We start from the raw sequence: 15833 nt of genomic DNA on the forward strand, positions 1-15833 counted from the left end.
TTCATGGGTTTACATGATGCTTAACTAATGAAGATGAGCAAAATGGTTCAAACAAAATAGGAACCAAACCTAGAATCCTGAACACCCCTTGAATCCAGACCTTTATTTAGATTCAGATTGGTTCACATACAGCAAATATCCCTTCTACCTATCTCAATGCCTTTCTCTGCTTCTGTTACTTCTACCTGATCCCCAGTCCACTTGCTGGCCACTCCCCTTATTCCTGACACAATCCCCAAACCACCCGTTACCACTGCTGTTTCCTCTTTTGTGCCTTTGAAGATTAATGGGGACTAGTGGGTTTAACAGCCTCTCTGCTAGACCCTGGGCTTTCACTCAGAGCAAACTTTCTGGCACTCTGGGTTCTTACCCGTTTGTTATTCTCCAGGATTCATAGTGATCCTTTGAAGCCAAAGAGGGTACAAAATTGAGCAAGACCTGTTGGGCCTCATGAATATTCAAATAAAAAGGGGGGTGGGGGTAAAACTGAATAGGGGGGCACATGCTGAGAAGTATGTAGAAGGGCTGGAGAGGATGTTAGGGACTCAGGAAAAGGGATTGGGGGAAGGGAGGCTGCTCCTGGATTAGATCTGCATGAATAGTAAATAAATAGACTTGTGAAGACATTTGCTAATAAAAATGCCGCATTTACTTTGTAAAGATTCATGATGTTGTTATAATTATTTAATGTAGCATCTAGAGGCCCCTGTCAGTATCAGGATCCCATTGTGCTAAACACTGTACGTAGATGGAGGGAGAAACAGTGCCTGTCCGAAACAGGCAATCTTAATGCCTGTACAATCTACATAGACCACACAGACAAAGTGTGAGAGAAAGGAGCTATTGTTATCTGAATTTTATAGGTGAGGAGCAAAGGCACAGACAAATTAATATTCAATCAACTGACATGTATGTGTGAAAATATTTGCAGATCTCCAAACTTTTATAAATTTTGTCACTAATGATCCCATGTCTGAAAAATCACACTAGAAGTGGATTGATTAGTCACTGTTCTGTATTTGCTATACATGTCTTTTCATTCTCCTGTTGAAAAACTTTCAGTCATCCATTTAGGGAACAAAAACAATACCATGTGACCAATCTAGGTAATCATGAACAATGGACACTAGTGAATAATCAAATGACCCGTTTGCAAACAAACCATGATCTGAAAATTGTTCATCTAAACTATACATGTGACTAAGAAATACATCTGAAGAAATTTAGAATAAATTCACAAACAATTCACTAACCCAAAAAAAAGGCTAAGTTCATAATTAGTGAAAAATTCAGCTCTCACATGCATGTCTTTATGAAATGAGTTTATGCTCAGATAAGTATTTGTATTTTCGGTAGCCTACCTGAACCGAACCTCCAAATCTTTCTAAAGTTTATCTAGCATACTGATTAAGTCTTTGAAAGTCACTTCACCATTTCTTTAATTTCTTGTAGATAACCTACAAAAGAAACTTAGGAAAGTACTTTTTTTCCCAAATCCTTATGATCTTACTTCGCTATGACCCGAGACCCAGGAATCTGACACCGAAATTTTGAATATGTGATGATGACTAAAAATCAAGTTTACCATTTAAAATTAGCAGCATGTGAATCTTTAAATGCTGTGGGGTTAATTTCTTACATATGTATTTTGTGTACATATGTGGTTTCATGATTCATCACTTCTAAAGTCAATTAATGACATTTATATACAGTGTAATAAACAGCAGGCTTATGTGGGTAAAATTGGAACTGAAATCAGGGACACATCTCAGAATGAGTTACAGTTGAGAAATACATGTATGGGTGGAAACCTCATACTAGAATCATGTGGCTCATGAACTCAGAACCGGATTATTTTTAGTTGTTTTGTAGGAGTGATTAAGCAATCAAATCTGGTATGCAAATTGTATGCCCATCCCATAAGGTAACTAACAATTATAATATCGAACCATGCCCATTTTAAGGCAGATTGGAATTTCTATACAAAAACAAATATTATCTCAAATAAGAACAAATGCTACAACACGTAAATTCTGTCAAAACAAATGTTGCTCAAGCTATAAATAATTTTAGTGGTGGGATAAATTGGTTTCTAGATGCTAAAAGTCCTTTGCTGGGATGCTATTTAAGAAAAACGTATGATGTAGAAATAAAACAAAAACACTGAAAAATACAGAAGGGATTTTTTAAAGAAATATTTAAAATTGAGGGAAACTCAAATCAGCTTCTCCAGGTGAAAGTTATTTTTAAAAGAAAGGCAATTTACAGCTGCAAAGTGTTACTGAAGCAATAGCAACAAAATGGACCCCATTTGGGCCTCAACACAGTCTTAAAAAAAGGGAGCACAATTCTGGCCAAAATTGTTTACACAAAAATGTACATTGCTAGATTTCTCATGTGCAAAATAATTGTATTTGAGCATGCAGAATGGTAAATAGGTGATTGAGGCCATGATTTATGCATATAATTGTAGTTTGTACACATAAAACAATTTTGCAGAAATCTAGGCAATAAAGATGTAGTAGACTTGAAAGTGGAGAGGACAGAAGAGGACTGATGTGGTCTCATTTCCTGGAATAATATAATTATTTGAGTGTGGCTGTTTCTGGATTCCCTAGAAGTTGGGATCTGGAAATTAGGAAGGCTGTAATTTTGGTAGGGTCTGACTCATTAAAAATGGGATTTAGGCAGTGTTCTGCTTGCAGGCAAGGGATATACTAGAGGAAAAAGAATTGTAAATTTTATATCAAAGAGGAGTACAAGATTTCTTGCCTTGGGCCTACGGTTAATATTAGACATAAGACAAATAAATCTTAGATTTTGAGGCATTCTTGTCTAAATATATAAAACTCTGGAATCCACATATCAGGCATCCTAAATGTGGTTCATTCCTATTTTTATTAATTAATTTTCATTCTTATTTTCTAATCGTCTTCTTCTTTGCATGACTTAAAAAACCCAGCAGTGTTAAATATCCAAGTCTAGGTTGGCAATCCAGTGAATAGCTTCACATGACACGGAGTGGATCAGAAATATACTACTGGAATATGTTCATATGGGATATTGACTGATGAGATGTTCTGTAGTTTGAGGTCCATTTCTTCAGTCACAAATATGATTGTGTCTCAGTCCCCTTTATGGACAAAGTAGTTGCATCTGCCATGTGGATGCAATTCAAAGTGAACCATGTTTTCTGTGGGACTGAAAAGCCTCTGGGTTTTTCAGATGGTTCCTTGATGAGGTGTTTCTTTGGGATGTTGGAATTCTTTCACTTTTTCTGCCATTAATTTGTTCAGCAAAGTTGCAGACTTAATAGAAATAGAAATAATTTTCTGATTGTGTTCACAATGTACTAGACATTTTCCAAAATGAAAAGAAGACATGGTCTGTGCCGGAAGGAGCTTGCAACCTAAAAACAGACAAAGAAGAGTAGGTGAAAGAGGCAGAACTTATCAGGAGAGTGTTCAAGATGGTGCTTAACTGCATCTTGTTCACATAGGGTTCTATTTGTCATAGTTCTTGCATCCAGTACTCCAAACAATGAATAAATTAGACTCAATTATTCCTCAGACTGGTCAATGTAAGTCAGCTAGTTTCCCTGTAGGTGTCCCAGTGGTAGTGGATCTTCTTGAGGGACTTGAGTGCAGAGATGATAGAGGCCTTGTGGATGAGTTCTAGGAAGGCAATTCATGCTCAGAGGTGGTGTGGAAGAAGGCATGGAGATGTGTATGTGATAAACTGACAAATGGGTAATTAAGGCTAGCACCATTAGCAGGGGTTGAGAAGGGACAATTATGCAGGATTTTAAAGACATTGATAAGAAACTTGATGTGTGAAGCAGAGCATGTGTGTATGTGAACCAGGTGTGTGAGGAGAGGGAGTGGTATGGTTGGAATGGTTGGCAAGGAAGGTAGAGCTGATTGGAACATTGTCAACCAACCATTTCTCTCTCCCTGCTCCCTCCCCCTTGAAATATGTTTATTCATCAAAGCCAAAACATTTTTTTTGGGGGGGGGGACATGTATTGATTTTGGTGAATTTTTCATTCGGAAGGTTTCTGCAGTGCAGAGTGGACTCCCCAGTCACTGCCAGAGAGACAGAGAAAACTGGAGAGAGAGAGAGACCCAAATTGAAAATCTGATTAAAAAAGGATATTTAGACACAATTTCATTTTCTGAAAACATTTTAAAGATGTTGGTTTCGTTCCAGCGCAGAATGAAAACAAATTTTGGAACCTCAGAGGTTGTAATGAATTGTTGTTCTCCAGCCAGCTCTACAGGAGGGTGACATTGTTGTCAGGAAGGCCTAATTAAAAATGGAGTCAGGAGTTGAGTATTTGACCCAAATCACAAGAGCCTACGTTAATTGTTCTGACAGAGTGTCCCGCCTAGACCTTAATCACTCATTCTAATCTAAGATATAAGGGTTGGTAACAGTGTTTCATGTGGATAATGTACTACTGGATTTGTGCTTGTATTAGCAGAACTGGATTTTTCAGAATTTTGCACTATGACACTATTCTCTTTACTGAAAGGCTTTAGTGATGGTGACATAGTCATTGCATATTAAACATACATATTCATCCATTTGGTTGGTGGTAACATATTCATTCATCTTGGTTTTTTTTTGTTTTTTTAAAAAGACCTAGACTGATTTTTTTCACACTGAAAGTTATGAATCCCCAGCTCCTGAAAAGAATTTAGGTGCTTAACTCTCATTAAAATTAATTTGAGTTTCTGTGAGAATCTAGGCTCAAATTCATATTTGAGCAGCTGAATGGAAGTGGTCTGATTTTTACAAATTATTGAGCAGCTGCTGTACTGTTGATTTTAATGGGATTTCAGGGTGTTCATTGGTTCTGAAAGTCAGATTACTTTTAAGTAGAGGCCCAAAATGGATTTAGGAGCATGATTTTAGGCACCCAGATCTCAACATTTTAGTCATGTTCCTCTGAGCATAACAGGATCTAAGGTATATAAAGGGATGCATTTTAACCGTAAAAAATCTTATTTAATATATTTTTGTTCTTTATTTACCTCGAATACATTCATTCCTCTGAGTAGTCAAGAATCTGCTAATACTCCTAGAACAATATAGGTCGTGTAACTCCTATGTAGCTTGCTTCTAAATTTAAAATTGGGAAGGGGCGCCCTCTAGAGGTCAAGTTACAAAGAGGTTGACAATAACAGAAACTGACTCTCTTGGCTGGAATTGTGTAGTAAGCCTGATGTCCTGTGGAGTTTTCCTTCATTTGAATTACTTTGCTAAACAGGAAACGAGCAACCATTGAACTGAAAACATAATAAAATAGCATCATAAAAAAGTAAGTCTTATGCTTTTAAAAGACAAGTTACAAAAGGGAAATAAATGCTCAAGCGCACTGCCAGCCAGATATGCTGCTGCTCTACATTCTGCCTCACTGATACGGTTGTATTCGTCGTAGCTGAATGTAGTTGCATAAACCCCTTCAGTAGGTTGAAATTGGTTATAAAATCTCTTCTCCTTTTGCAGGCTATTTACTTTGAATGCAGGAACCCTCAGCGTAAATGGGTTCATGTACAACAAAACATAACGGCCAAACTTCATTTCACTGGAGCTTCACCAGAGCTGAATTTGGCCCAGCTGGTTGAATTTAACGTCTTTGTAATTCTAACATGTTTTGTATTTGTTATACACAGCGCCTAAATCGAACGTACGATCAATGTAACCCGAGAGACCAGCTATATATAATGCACAGAACCCGTCTCACTTCGGTTTTTGTAGTTATATTATATTTACACTAAAATGTTATTGATTTCCGTTTTACAGCAATTTCGTGGTGTGCTCTTAACTGCCAAGGTTTTGATTCAAAACTCACTTACAATACAGTGGACATTTTAAGGGACTCGGGACAGAGATGCTGTGTTTGCCTTTATAGTAATGTTTGTGATTAAAAGAATAACGGGAGTAGCCGTTCGATCTGTTGTGTAATGACATTAGAACGTCTTGTTACACTTACCTTAGCCTGATCATTCCCAGATGCTTAGCAGCAAAATAGCAACCCCTTTTTATAACGTTAAACAACTGACATGAATAGGTTACATCATGGTGCTCCGTCCTAGGGACCCTACGGAAGGTTGTTTGGAAGGAAGCTGGTTCTCAGCTAGCAGTACTGACACCTACGGACTAGGGATCTATGGGTCCGTGAACACGAGGTAAGGCAGCTATAGGGTGAAGTCAAGGCGTGAGAAGCAAGGCATGACATTAACTGAAAAAGCGCTAGAGCGCACAAAAAACCGGATCGCCTCTATACCGCTGACAGTGGAGCTCAGCATAGATGTTCGGGCTATTACACTGATTAACAACCTTCTGTTACAGATCGATGTTTAAATAAATATTTGATTTTGCACCAGGAAATATGGCATGTGTATGCGTGTATAAATGCTACAGGAACCCTTCAGCATGTAGCTGCAGCAATAAATCCAATGCAGAAGTTTTAAATTATATTTTTCCTATCTAAATCTGAGTATCCTTTGAATGAAAACACACTGTGAATGTGTTTGATACAATACTTGGTTTATTAATGACATTACCTATGAGTCATTAAAGAGCATTGCAAGCCCTGTGATTTTCTTAGCTATGTTAATGAAATCATGGGTACTTTAGCTTGTAATTTAGGATTTCAGTAATGATGTTTGCCAGAATTTGCGACAAGATACCTTCGATCAGGAAAACAAAAACATCATTGGAAAAACTCTATGGTATGGGGCCTTCCTTTGCGTTTTACTGGCTCACTTGTCATTCCTGCAAGGGCTGGTAAATTTCCTTTTCTGCGTAATCCTTAGGCCAGGAAAAACAAAGCACTTTTTAGAGAGCAAGGCGCAGTGAAGAACGCTGCCGAAGCCTTTCCGCCTTCCAGCTTCCGTGTTTGCTTTTGAAGCAGAAGTGTGGGGTTTTCTGTGGGTTTGGCTTGTGGAAGCCTTGTGCAAATGCCGCCAGTGACGCGAATTAGCTCGGGACCGGGGCAGAGTGAGCTCGGCTCTGTTCTCCAGCAGCCGCAGTCAGGGCTGGGAGATTGGGGGCTCCCCTCGGCCCGGCTCTGCTGGGCACCCCAGAAGCGGCACCAAGCCCTTGGCAGCAGGGCTGAGTGACCAGGGCTCGCTCCGGAGCAGCGAGGGGTTCAGCACCCGCGCCCCTTGGACAGCGACCGGAGCTCCCCAGCGCCGCCCAGCGCCGCGCCAAGCGATCGGCACCCACCCAGCCCCGGCTGCGGAGGGGCTGCAAGCCCGAAAAGCCGGGGATGGGGGCTGCGTTTTTGCAAAGGAGGGAGAGAGGCGCTGCAGTTCCGGCCTGAGCCCGGATTGCTGGGGGAAGATGATCGCCGCCCTGCAGCTGATGGCCGGCGGCTCCTGACTGCCCGGGGGGAGGATGGAGACGCCAGACCAGTCGCGGTGCCTGACTCACCGGGAACCGCGTTGCTGAGGCTTTGCTAAGGGACGGCTGCCCGCCAATGGGCCACGGCGTAAAGCCTTTCTCTCTGCGTGTGGGGAGCGGGGGAACCGCTGAGCACCCCGGAGTACCATGGGGGCGGGGCAGCCCTCTCCGTGCTGGGGCGCAGAGACCAGGGGGATTTCGCCTCTTTAAACAAGGGGCCCGCCTCTGGTGAGATCAGCTGGATCCAGCGCTGCGCCTTCGCTGCCAGGATGGTGAGTGGCGCTTGGGTCCTTTTCCACCCCCGGCCCCATGGGGGGATTCCCCGCGGGCCGCCAGCCTGCCCTGTGCGTAGCCGGGAAGCTTGGGGGGTCTCTGTGGAAGGGCAGATCTGGCATTTAGCCTCTCGCCCTTCATCGGTCCTATTCTAAGAGCCCGCCCCTAATCGGTCTGAGCCAGGTTCCCCGCTGATCGATTACCCCGCCGGGGCTGCTGCGCGGTTACAGCCCGGAGCGCAGGAACAGCTCTGGAAGTGGCTAAAGATCTCCCATCCCACCTACAGGCCAGATCTAACCGAAATCAAAGGAAAGGCTCCGTGTCACTGCAGTGGGTATCAGATCAGAGCCTTAAAGGGCCAGGAGCTAGAGCGTAATTGCAGAGTAAACCACTGTTCTGGACAAACCCTGCCCTGTAATAGTCCCATCACGACCCGCCACTTTCAGAGGGCAGTGGGGGCTGAAACTTGGCACACAAAAGCATGGGGATAGGGAGAAGGCAATTTGTGATAGGAATTTGTATTCATGTCCAGCGCTGCATTTCTACCATCCCAAACCTCAGAGATGGTGTAATCTAACTGTCACAGATGGACATTTAGAGCAGGTCCCTCGAAAAGAGTGACAGGCACTTTATTAAGATTGGAAAGCTATTCATTGGGCAAGACGCAAATGTCTGCCTGGATGTCCTGTGGACTGCATATTAACCACTAATAGGCTACATAACTGTTATAGGGAATAGTGTCAAACAGAGTAGCTTCTGTGGACTTACAAGCTTTCTTGGGCTGAATTTATGTGATCCTAACTTTGACAGGTTAAAGAATATATATCTTTAAACATGAGTTTCCATGAAAAGCCCTATTTTGATCATTCTAGTGAATATCATGCATTTTATCAAATCCAGAAATGGTGGGTTTTTTTCCATTGAACTGCACAGCAGCAATGAAGTACTCCTGAAAACAAGTTAAATTCCCATTGACTTCTCTGAAGGTTGTGCCTGCTGTATAATGATAATACTGAAGAAATGCAGGATCAGGCCTTCATTGTGAAAATTTAAAAATGTGACAGAAATGCTCACTGACGACTTTCCTTTTCTTCTAAGTAAATTCTGATATGAAAATAGTGATTTCAAATTGTATATAGCAGCAGTGGGGTTGGAGGGCTGACAGGGCTCTCCAGTCCCCATTCTCACACCGAATCACCATAGACCTACACCAAACCCCATACCTCTCACAGGTGGGTTTAACATTGATGTCAGGGGGCTTTGGATCATGCCTATGTGAATATGGGTAAGTCCCCAATTTGCAAAAGCTGCCCCATAACTTCAGGTAATTATTGCTGTTATGATACTATTTATCTGTATTTATCTTTTTCAACCTCTGTCACCTCCATTTTATGTGTACCTAGATAAACACGTACACAATAGTTGAGCCAACAGTGGGCCAATCTTGCTTTCTGTTACACTGATGTAAATCTGCACTAACTCCATTCACTCCACATCAGAGCAGATTTTTGCCTGCTTTTGCCTGTTTTCTAATCTATAAAACAGGACTAAGAATTTTTCTTACTGTAATTTTTTTTAAATGTACAGCTAAATAATACACAACTTTGTAAAAGACTTAACCTTGGTTGAAAGGCACTAAATAAGTGCAAAGTGTTATTTACAATTTTGTATTATATTATCACAGTGGAATTTAAAATATTATGGGCTTGCATGATTCAAGGGCACTTTTGTAAACAATTTTCCATATTCCTATATTTCTTTTTGCAGTATGGATTTATAAACACATGTCTGAAGTCTTTGGTGGTTGAAAAATATGGTGAAGAAACATGGGAAAAATTAAGGTAACTCATTCCTAAGGAACTGAATAAATTAAGAGAAAGTATAATAAGGAACATAGTACCACAGAATACCAATCTCTCACTGTTGAATGAATGCTGAAGTATTCATTATTCAGGAAGCAATTATTAAAATTAACTATTAAGTCAAAGTCAAGGCTTTTACACTGCAACATTTTGTCCTATGACATTAATTACTTCATTTATTAGACCAAATAATGAAGGATGACATTTTGTCTGCAGGACACATGTGCAATAGACACACTGGCTCATTGTATCGTTATTGAAAAGTAATTACTGGATGCTGAATAGAAGCCACCCTTATTTTGAAGTCAATTTCATCTTGGAGCCTCAGGGAAAAGTAATTAAACGTAATAGAAAACATTGATTTTGCTCTTTTTTGTTTTTTTGGATTTTTTTAAACTTGAAAAGCTTTATGGAATTTTACATAATATAAAGAAATAAAAATAAAGCAAATGTAGAAACCAAGTGATCCAGGGCCCGACCCAAAGCCCATTGCAACCAATGGAAAGATTCCCATTGACTTAAATAGGTTTGGGGTCAGGCCCACAGGGAACCAGGAATGTATCAGAATGTGCCACAATGTACAGTAAACCAATGGAACAGAAGCAAAAGCAGTACTGTCATCTGTATAGTGCCTAAAACAATGGGGCACTAATACTAAGTGGGGTTCGTAGGCACTACAGTAATAAACAATAGTATCAGCCTTGTACAACATACATCCTGATTCAGCCAATCACTTAGGCACGTATTTAAGTCTCACCAATGTCAATGTGACTTTTCACATGAGCAAAGGTTGCAGGTTTGAGCTCTAAGTTTAGAGTCTGTCTTCAACAGGTACTCATCTATCCAGTTAATATTAATGAAGGGAAGAGTTGTTCTCAAGTACTACAGCGAGGGGTGCAAATAGGAGAACTGTGACTAAGGGATACCAGTTGGGTCTTAAATGTGTTCTGTTTAGAATGATATTGCAACATGAATCTCATTTTTGTTACAGAATCCAGGCAGCAGTTCAGGACACATTTCTGACGTTTGAAGTTTACAAAGATGAGATCACAATGCAGCTAATTGACAAAGCCTGCAAAATGTTAGGTATTGTCAATGCAATACAAAAGAATACCTGGGCCCAAGACTCTGAGGATCTTGTGCCCCATATAAGTCAATGGGAGTTTTCCAAATTAGTTCAACAGGAGTGTAACTGGGCTTTCTATAAACCAGGGACTAAGCTGATCTTGGGTTATACCTGCTTGTGCTGGAGCAGGGTCGGAGCTGGGAAGTCCATCCAGAAGGCAGTTACACCAACCTCATGATTAAAAGTGCTTGGAGTAGGTCACTGTTTGGAGCTCCCAAAAGGGGTAATGTTAGTTAGGACTAATTGACCAGACACCTTCCACTAGTGGGAGATCGTACAGGGACCTGAATTCAGTTTAAGACTATCCTCCCCATCTATCCTTTCGAGGGAAGGCAATAGTAAAAACATTGCCTGCCCTTCTCCCAAGAAGACCACTGCAGCACCAGGGCTCAGGGAGGTGCAGTTTTCATTTCCAGGCACCAACGGGAAGAATTGATTCAGAGAACAGTATTAAGAATTAATATTGAAAATATTAGAATTTTAGACAGGTACTGGAGATGACATTTTTGTTTTCTATTTCAGATAATGGGACAGCTAGAGAAAATACATGTTTTTCCATTTCTAACAGTCATATAACTTTTTTTTTTCCAAATTTTCTTTAAAAATTATATACAGTAAAGATGCGTAATACATAGCCATGGTTTTTGCTGCTAGTTGGAGATCAACAAATTTCAAAAGACTGATCAAGGTAGACTTGTGGGTTGGGATATTTGGGTGTAACATGGTTGCTTTGCACTGTGCTGCCGTCAGCTTCTGGCCATACACCCAACCTATTAAGCCCCAGATGGAAGAACAGCTCAGTGAAAGGAAGATATTCCGGTGGCATAGGGGCTCCTACACCACTCCTTTCCTGTTACATATGGGGTCATGACTGGGGGAAAGATGGGATGCCCCTACGCTACCCTGATCCCCCATCTGTGGTTTCAGCTCCTTGGGGCTAATAGCTAGAGTGAGCTAGAGCTGCTCTCAGGATGCTCCCAGTTAAGCCCAGGAATGGGGCCTGCACACCTCTGTGCCACCTTTGTACCTCCACCTCCCCTGACCTCTCCTGTGTGTAACACACACATTTATTAACATTCCCTACCTTTTCCACAAACATTTTGCATTTATTGTTAGTCCATTTCTCAGCATTGTCATGTTAATTAATTAAGGTATCCTTATTTTGCCAGATGTTCCCCCTGATATGGTTCTGAAGCAGTTTGGAGAGTTTTTCTTTGAATTTTGCAAACGGTCAGGCTATGACCATATGCTGAGAACTTTGGGTGGAAATCTCTACGAGTTCATCGAGAACTTGGATGCATTACATAGCTATCTGTCTCTTTCTTATCAGGCAAGTTGAAGTAAGAACTACTGAGCCGACATGGATGTACCCTGCCAGGGTTTACACACTGACATGTCAACAAAATACTGTGCCACAACCGTCCCTCTTGTGCTCTGAAATTAATTATTCTGATGCACTAGTGGGGAAAGAAGTCAGCTATTCAAAGTTATCCTTAATATTAGATGTAAATTTATTCAATACTTTGAATCAAATAAAAGGTATAGTTTCCTTCCAACATAAAGATCTTTCATTTCTGATAAATGGAAATGAAACAAGATCAGCATTATAAAGTATAACTATTTATTTTGATAAGATATAAGGTGCTTTTATAGAGCTTGCTATTGCACTAGTGTTCCTTATGATAAAGGATATTTAACTATTATTATTGTTTTCAGGAGATGAATGCACCTTCTTTTAGGGTAGAAAAGAATGAAGATGGCTCAATGCATTTGCATTACTACTCAGATAGAAGAGGTCTGTGCCATATTGTTCCAGGTAATAATGCAGTTGAGCGTTACTCTATAGACTCATACATTTGCTGCTATTCTTTGCTTAGTTTTCACAAATTCTCTGGATGAGAATTGACAGCCTACAGAATTTTGATTGACTTTAAAATATTTTACTGTTATGGTTTAATTTTCAGAGCTGCTGAGCATCTGCAACTTTCATTGACTTCAGTGAGACTTCGGGGTGCACAGCAATTCTGAAAAGCAGGCCATTAATGTCTGTCCTGCCATAGCATTTCTAAAACACACAGATTTTTATGGTGGAAGAAGCTGAAACAGCTGATATGCATTATGGAGTCCACTTGTGTGCTAGTTCTCTATATCTCATATCCCTAAAATCATTAAAATGGAGTATGAGGAGAGATGTTGAAAACACATCATGGAGACATCCTGAAATGAATATCCAGGCAAAACTGCCATTGGACTCAATTCAGCACTAGGCCCTCCATTAGCATTTGCAAGAATCCATACCTGCACTCAGAAACTGATCCATGTGAACATTGAGAGAATCACTATATTTTGACATGCATCTGACGAAGTGGGTATTCACCCACAAAAGCTCATGCTCCAAAACGTCTGTTAGTCTATAAGGTGCCACAGGACTCTTTGCTGCTTTTACAGATCCAGACTAACACGGCTACCCCTCTGATATATTTCACAATTATATTAGTGCTATGATAAAATAGATCCCCACTCTTAACCTCTAGATGATTAAGTGGAGCCTCTTCAAAGGAACTTGTAATCTCAAATGGGAATCAAAGCATCTCCCTTTATGAATACGCATTGCCTTTTGATATTTCAGAATACATAGCGATTTGAGACTTCACCGATCTCTCGAAATGCAGAGTGATTTTTCAGATCATTGTCACCGTAGAATAATGCACTCAACCACCACATATTACTAAGTACAAATTGAAGCAATAATAATGCATGTTGATGCAATGTCTTGTTTCAAGAGAGAAAATTCCCGTTGACTACATAATCAAGGTCAGACTGTGAAAAATGTTATTCCAAATAAAAAGGAAGAATCATAGTAAAACTCTATAATCTGTCTAAATATACTTATTAGAAAATAGCTTCAGTGTGTTTTACAAAGGAAAACAGTTTGTAGATGCATGACAATCAGCTAGATTGAGACTAGCCCACACAGGACAGTAAGAGAAGTAAAGCCTCAAAGCACCCCACAACGCAACAATACCAGACTAGTTTGGATCTTGAATCTAGGCATGGAGTGAAAGAGGGATGGGAGACCAGGGCCTTCTAGCCCCATACTGCTCTCCTGGGGCCATATGAGCGAGGATGAGGCAAGGCTATAGGGAGGATACCTCCCCTGCACCCTCCATGGCCCAGCCAGCAGAGTGCAGTATCTGATGAAGGATGCGAACTATCCCTCTTCCCTCTCCACTCCCCACATCAAATGGGAGCTCTGGAGGGATTCCGAATCAGAGAAATGTCTCTGGGTATGTCTACACTACGGGATTATTCCGATTTTACATAAACCGGTTTTGTAAAACAGATTGTATAAAGTTGAGTGCACGTGGCCACACTAAGCACATTAATTCGGTGGTGTGCGTCCACGTACCGAGGCTAGCGTCGATTTCCGGAGCGTTGCACTGTGGGTAGCTATCCCGTAGCTATCCCATAGTTCCCGCAGTCTCCCCCGCCCCTTAGAATTCTGGGTTGAGATCCCAGTGCCTGATGGGGCAAAAAACATTCCTTCTCAGTGTGCTGCTACAAAGCCGTTTTTACTTATGGCTCAGTCTAAAGGCTCATTTCAGTCCTGATTCTACAGATCTTCTGCACTAACTTTGTTGGCTATGTCGATAGTTAAATATGTCTCATAACATCCCAAGGTGTACGTCACATCAACACTGGTGTAAATCACCCATGACCTGTATAAAATGGGTGGGGGTAGGCTGATTTACACCAGTGGAGGATTTAGCCCAAAATGTACACATTAGTATAACTGGTCTTAGATGACATATGATGAATGAATTCATCATATGTCATCTTGCACTTCTGATTTTTTATATATAAACACTCAAAACTGCATAAGTCAGCTATAAATGCTTGAACTAGTACACAGCATTGCGCAAATATTTGTTACAATAGAAGGTTTTAGTTCACTACAGAATTTTGTCTTTTATTCCCTTTCAGGAATCATTGGTGCAGCAGCCCTGGATTTTTTCAACACTGAAATTTCAATGGAAATAGTCAATCAAACAGAGGAGGAAGAAAGAACTGGGAAAAAAGAACATATAGTTTTCCTTGTCACTCAAAAACCTGTATTTTCATACAAAAAGAGAAATAAATTCTCTTCCTCACCACAATACATTGCTGACTCTGGAAGACGAATTGAGAAACAACTGAATAAAGAGGTATTTTGATGTTCCTCCTATAAATAAATGTCAGGGAGATAAGTAGCTTTCATTAATAAATACTGTACTTAGGATTATTTTACCCAAAATATTTTAGATGAATCTGCTGTTACCATTTAAGGCTCCCATCCTGTAAGTTACTTCATGTAGACAGATCCCATTGACACCACAGAATAATCTTCAGGATTGGGTCCTGCAGGTCCAATCTCCAATTTACTGAATGCCTTCAGCTCCCATTAAAATCCATAGGAAATTAAATATTTTAACAAGTAGTAAAGATGGCTAATCACTGCACAGTTCCAGGCCCTAAGCCTCTGGGAACTAACTTAGGAAGTTTGACATGATTTATTTGCAGTTATTTGTTTAGTCTGGTATAAAAAAAAATGTAGGTACCAAGTTTTCAAAACTGCCTCTAAGCTTGCAATACCTCGTGCGTACCCACATTTTTGGGCATGTATTTCTGAGTCCTAAATTTGGATTGTGCAAATAGAATTTGCACATGGATATCAGGTAGATGCTAAGTATCTGATTTGCACATTTGTGCAAATGTGTGACTGTCTGGGTGTGCAACATCTTGTACAACACAGACAACTATATGTTGAACTACCAAATTTGCATGTCTCAGTTTAAGTTCAAAGGCTGGAATCAAAGAATTTTGAAAATTTGGCCCTTTATATTTTCTTTGGATCAGATCCTCAGGTACTGTACATTGGCATAGCTTCTTTGAAGTTAGTGGGCCTATACTGATTTACACCTGATAAGGATTTGGCCAACAGAGCTAGAGTTTTAAGAATTGAAAATAGAGTTGAATGTTCAGATTGGGTTTATTCCACAGGATATTGAAAAAAACATGAATAAGATTAGAGACAGAACAAGCTTTGTTTCTGTTTGTCCTGCCAAGAAAAATCACTGGGAAACAATCAGAGGAATCGTTACACTAGGAAGAGGTAAGAG

The 15833-nt window shown here is 40.4% G+C and overlaps 1 protein-coding gene across 5 annotated transcripts in view; it reads left to right on the forward strand.

Moving 5' to 3' along the window:
• The first annotated feature begins 5306 nt into the window (after positions 1 to 5306).
• LOC127056323 (guanylate cyclase soluble subunit beta-2-like) overlaps positions 5307 to 15833 on the forward strand; it is a 39970-nt gene continuing 29443 nt past the window's right edge. Inside the window, exons 1-8 of one of the 5 annotated variants that reach the window (XM_050964023.1) lie at positions 7676 to 7685; positions 9454 to 9527; positions 9765 to 9892; positions 10540 to 10634; positions 11844 to 12004; positions 12391 to 12490; positions 14659 to 14879; positions 15715 to 15826. In XM_050964023.1, coding sequence (XP_050819980.1) covers positions 10601 to 10634; positions 11844 to 12004; positions 12391 to 12490; positions 14659 to 14879; positions 15715 to 15826 — 628 coding nt within the window. In that variant the 5' untranslated portion in view covers positions 7676 to 7685; positions 9454 to 9527; positions 9765 to 9892; positions 10540 to 10600. Of the gene's footprint in view, positions 5324 to 6135; positions 6195 to 7182; positions 7686 to 9453; positions 9528 to 9764; positions 9893 to 10539; positions 10635 to 11843; positions 12005 to 12390; positions 12491 to 14658; positions 14880 to 15714; positions 15827 to 15833 lie in introns of those variants that run through there. The other 4 variants (XM_050964022.1, XM_050964021.1, XM_050964020.1 and 1 more) reach the window with 4 other exon arrangements.

This window comes from Gopherus flavomarginatus, chromosome 8 (genome assembly GCF_025201925.1).
Source record: "Gopherus flavomarginatus isolate rGopFla2 chromosome 8, rGopFla2.mat.asm, whole genome shotgun sequence".
NCBI lineage: Eukaryota > Metazoa > Chordata > Testudines > Testudinidae > Gopherus > Gopherus flavomarginatus.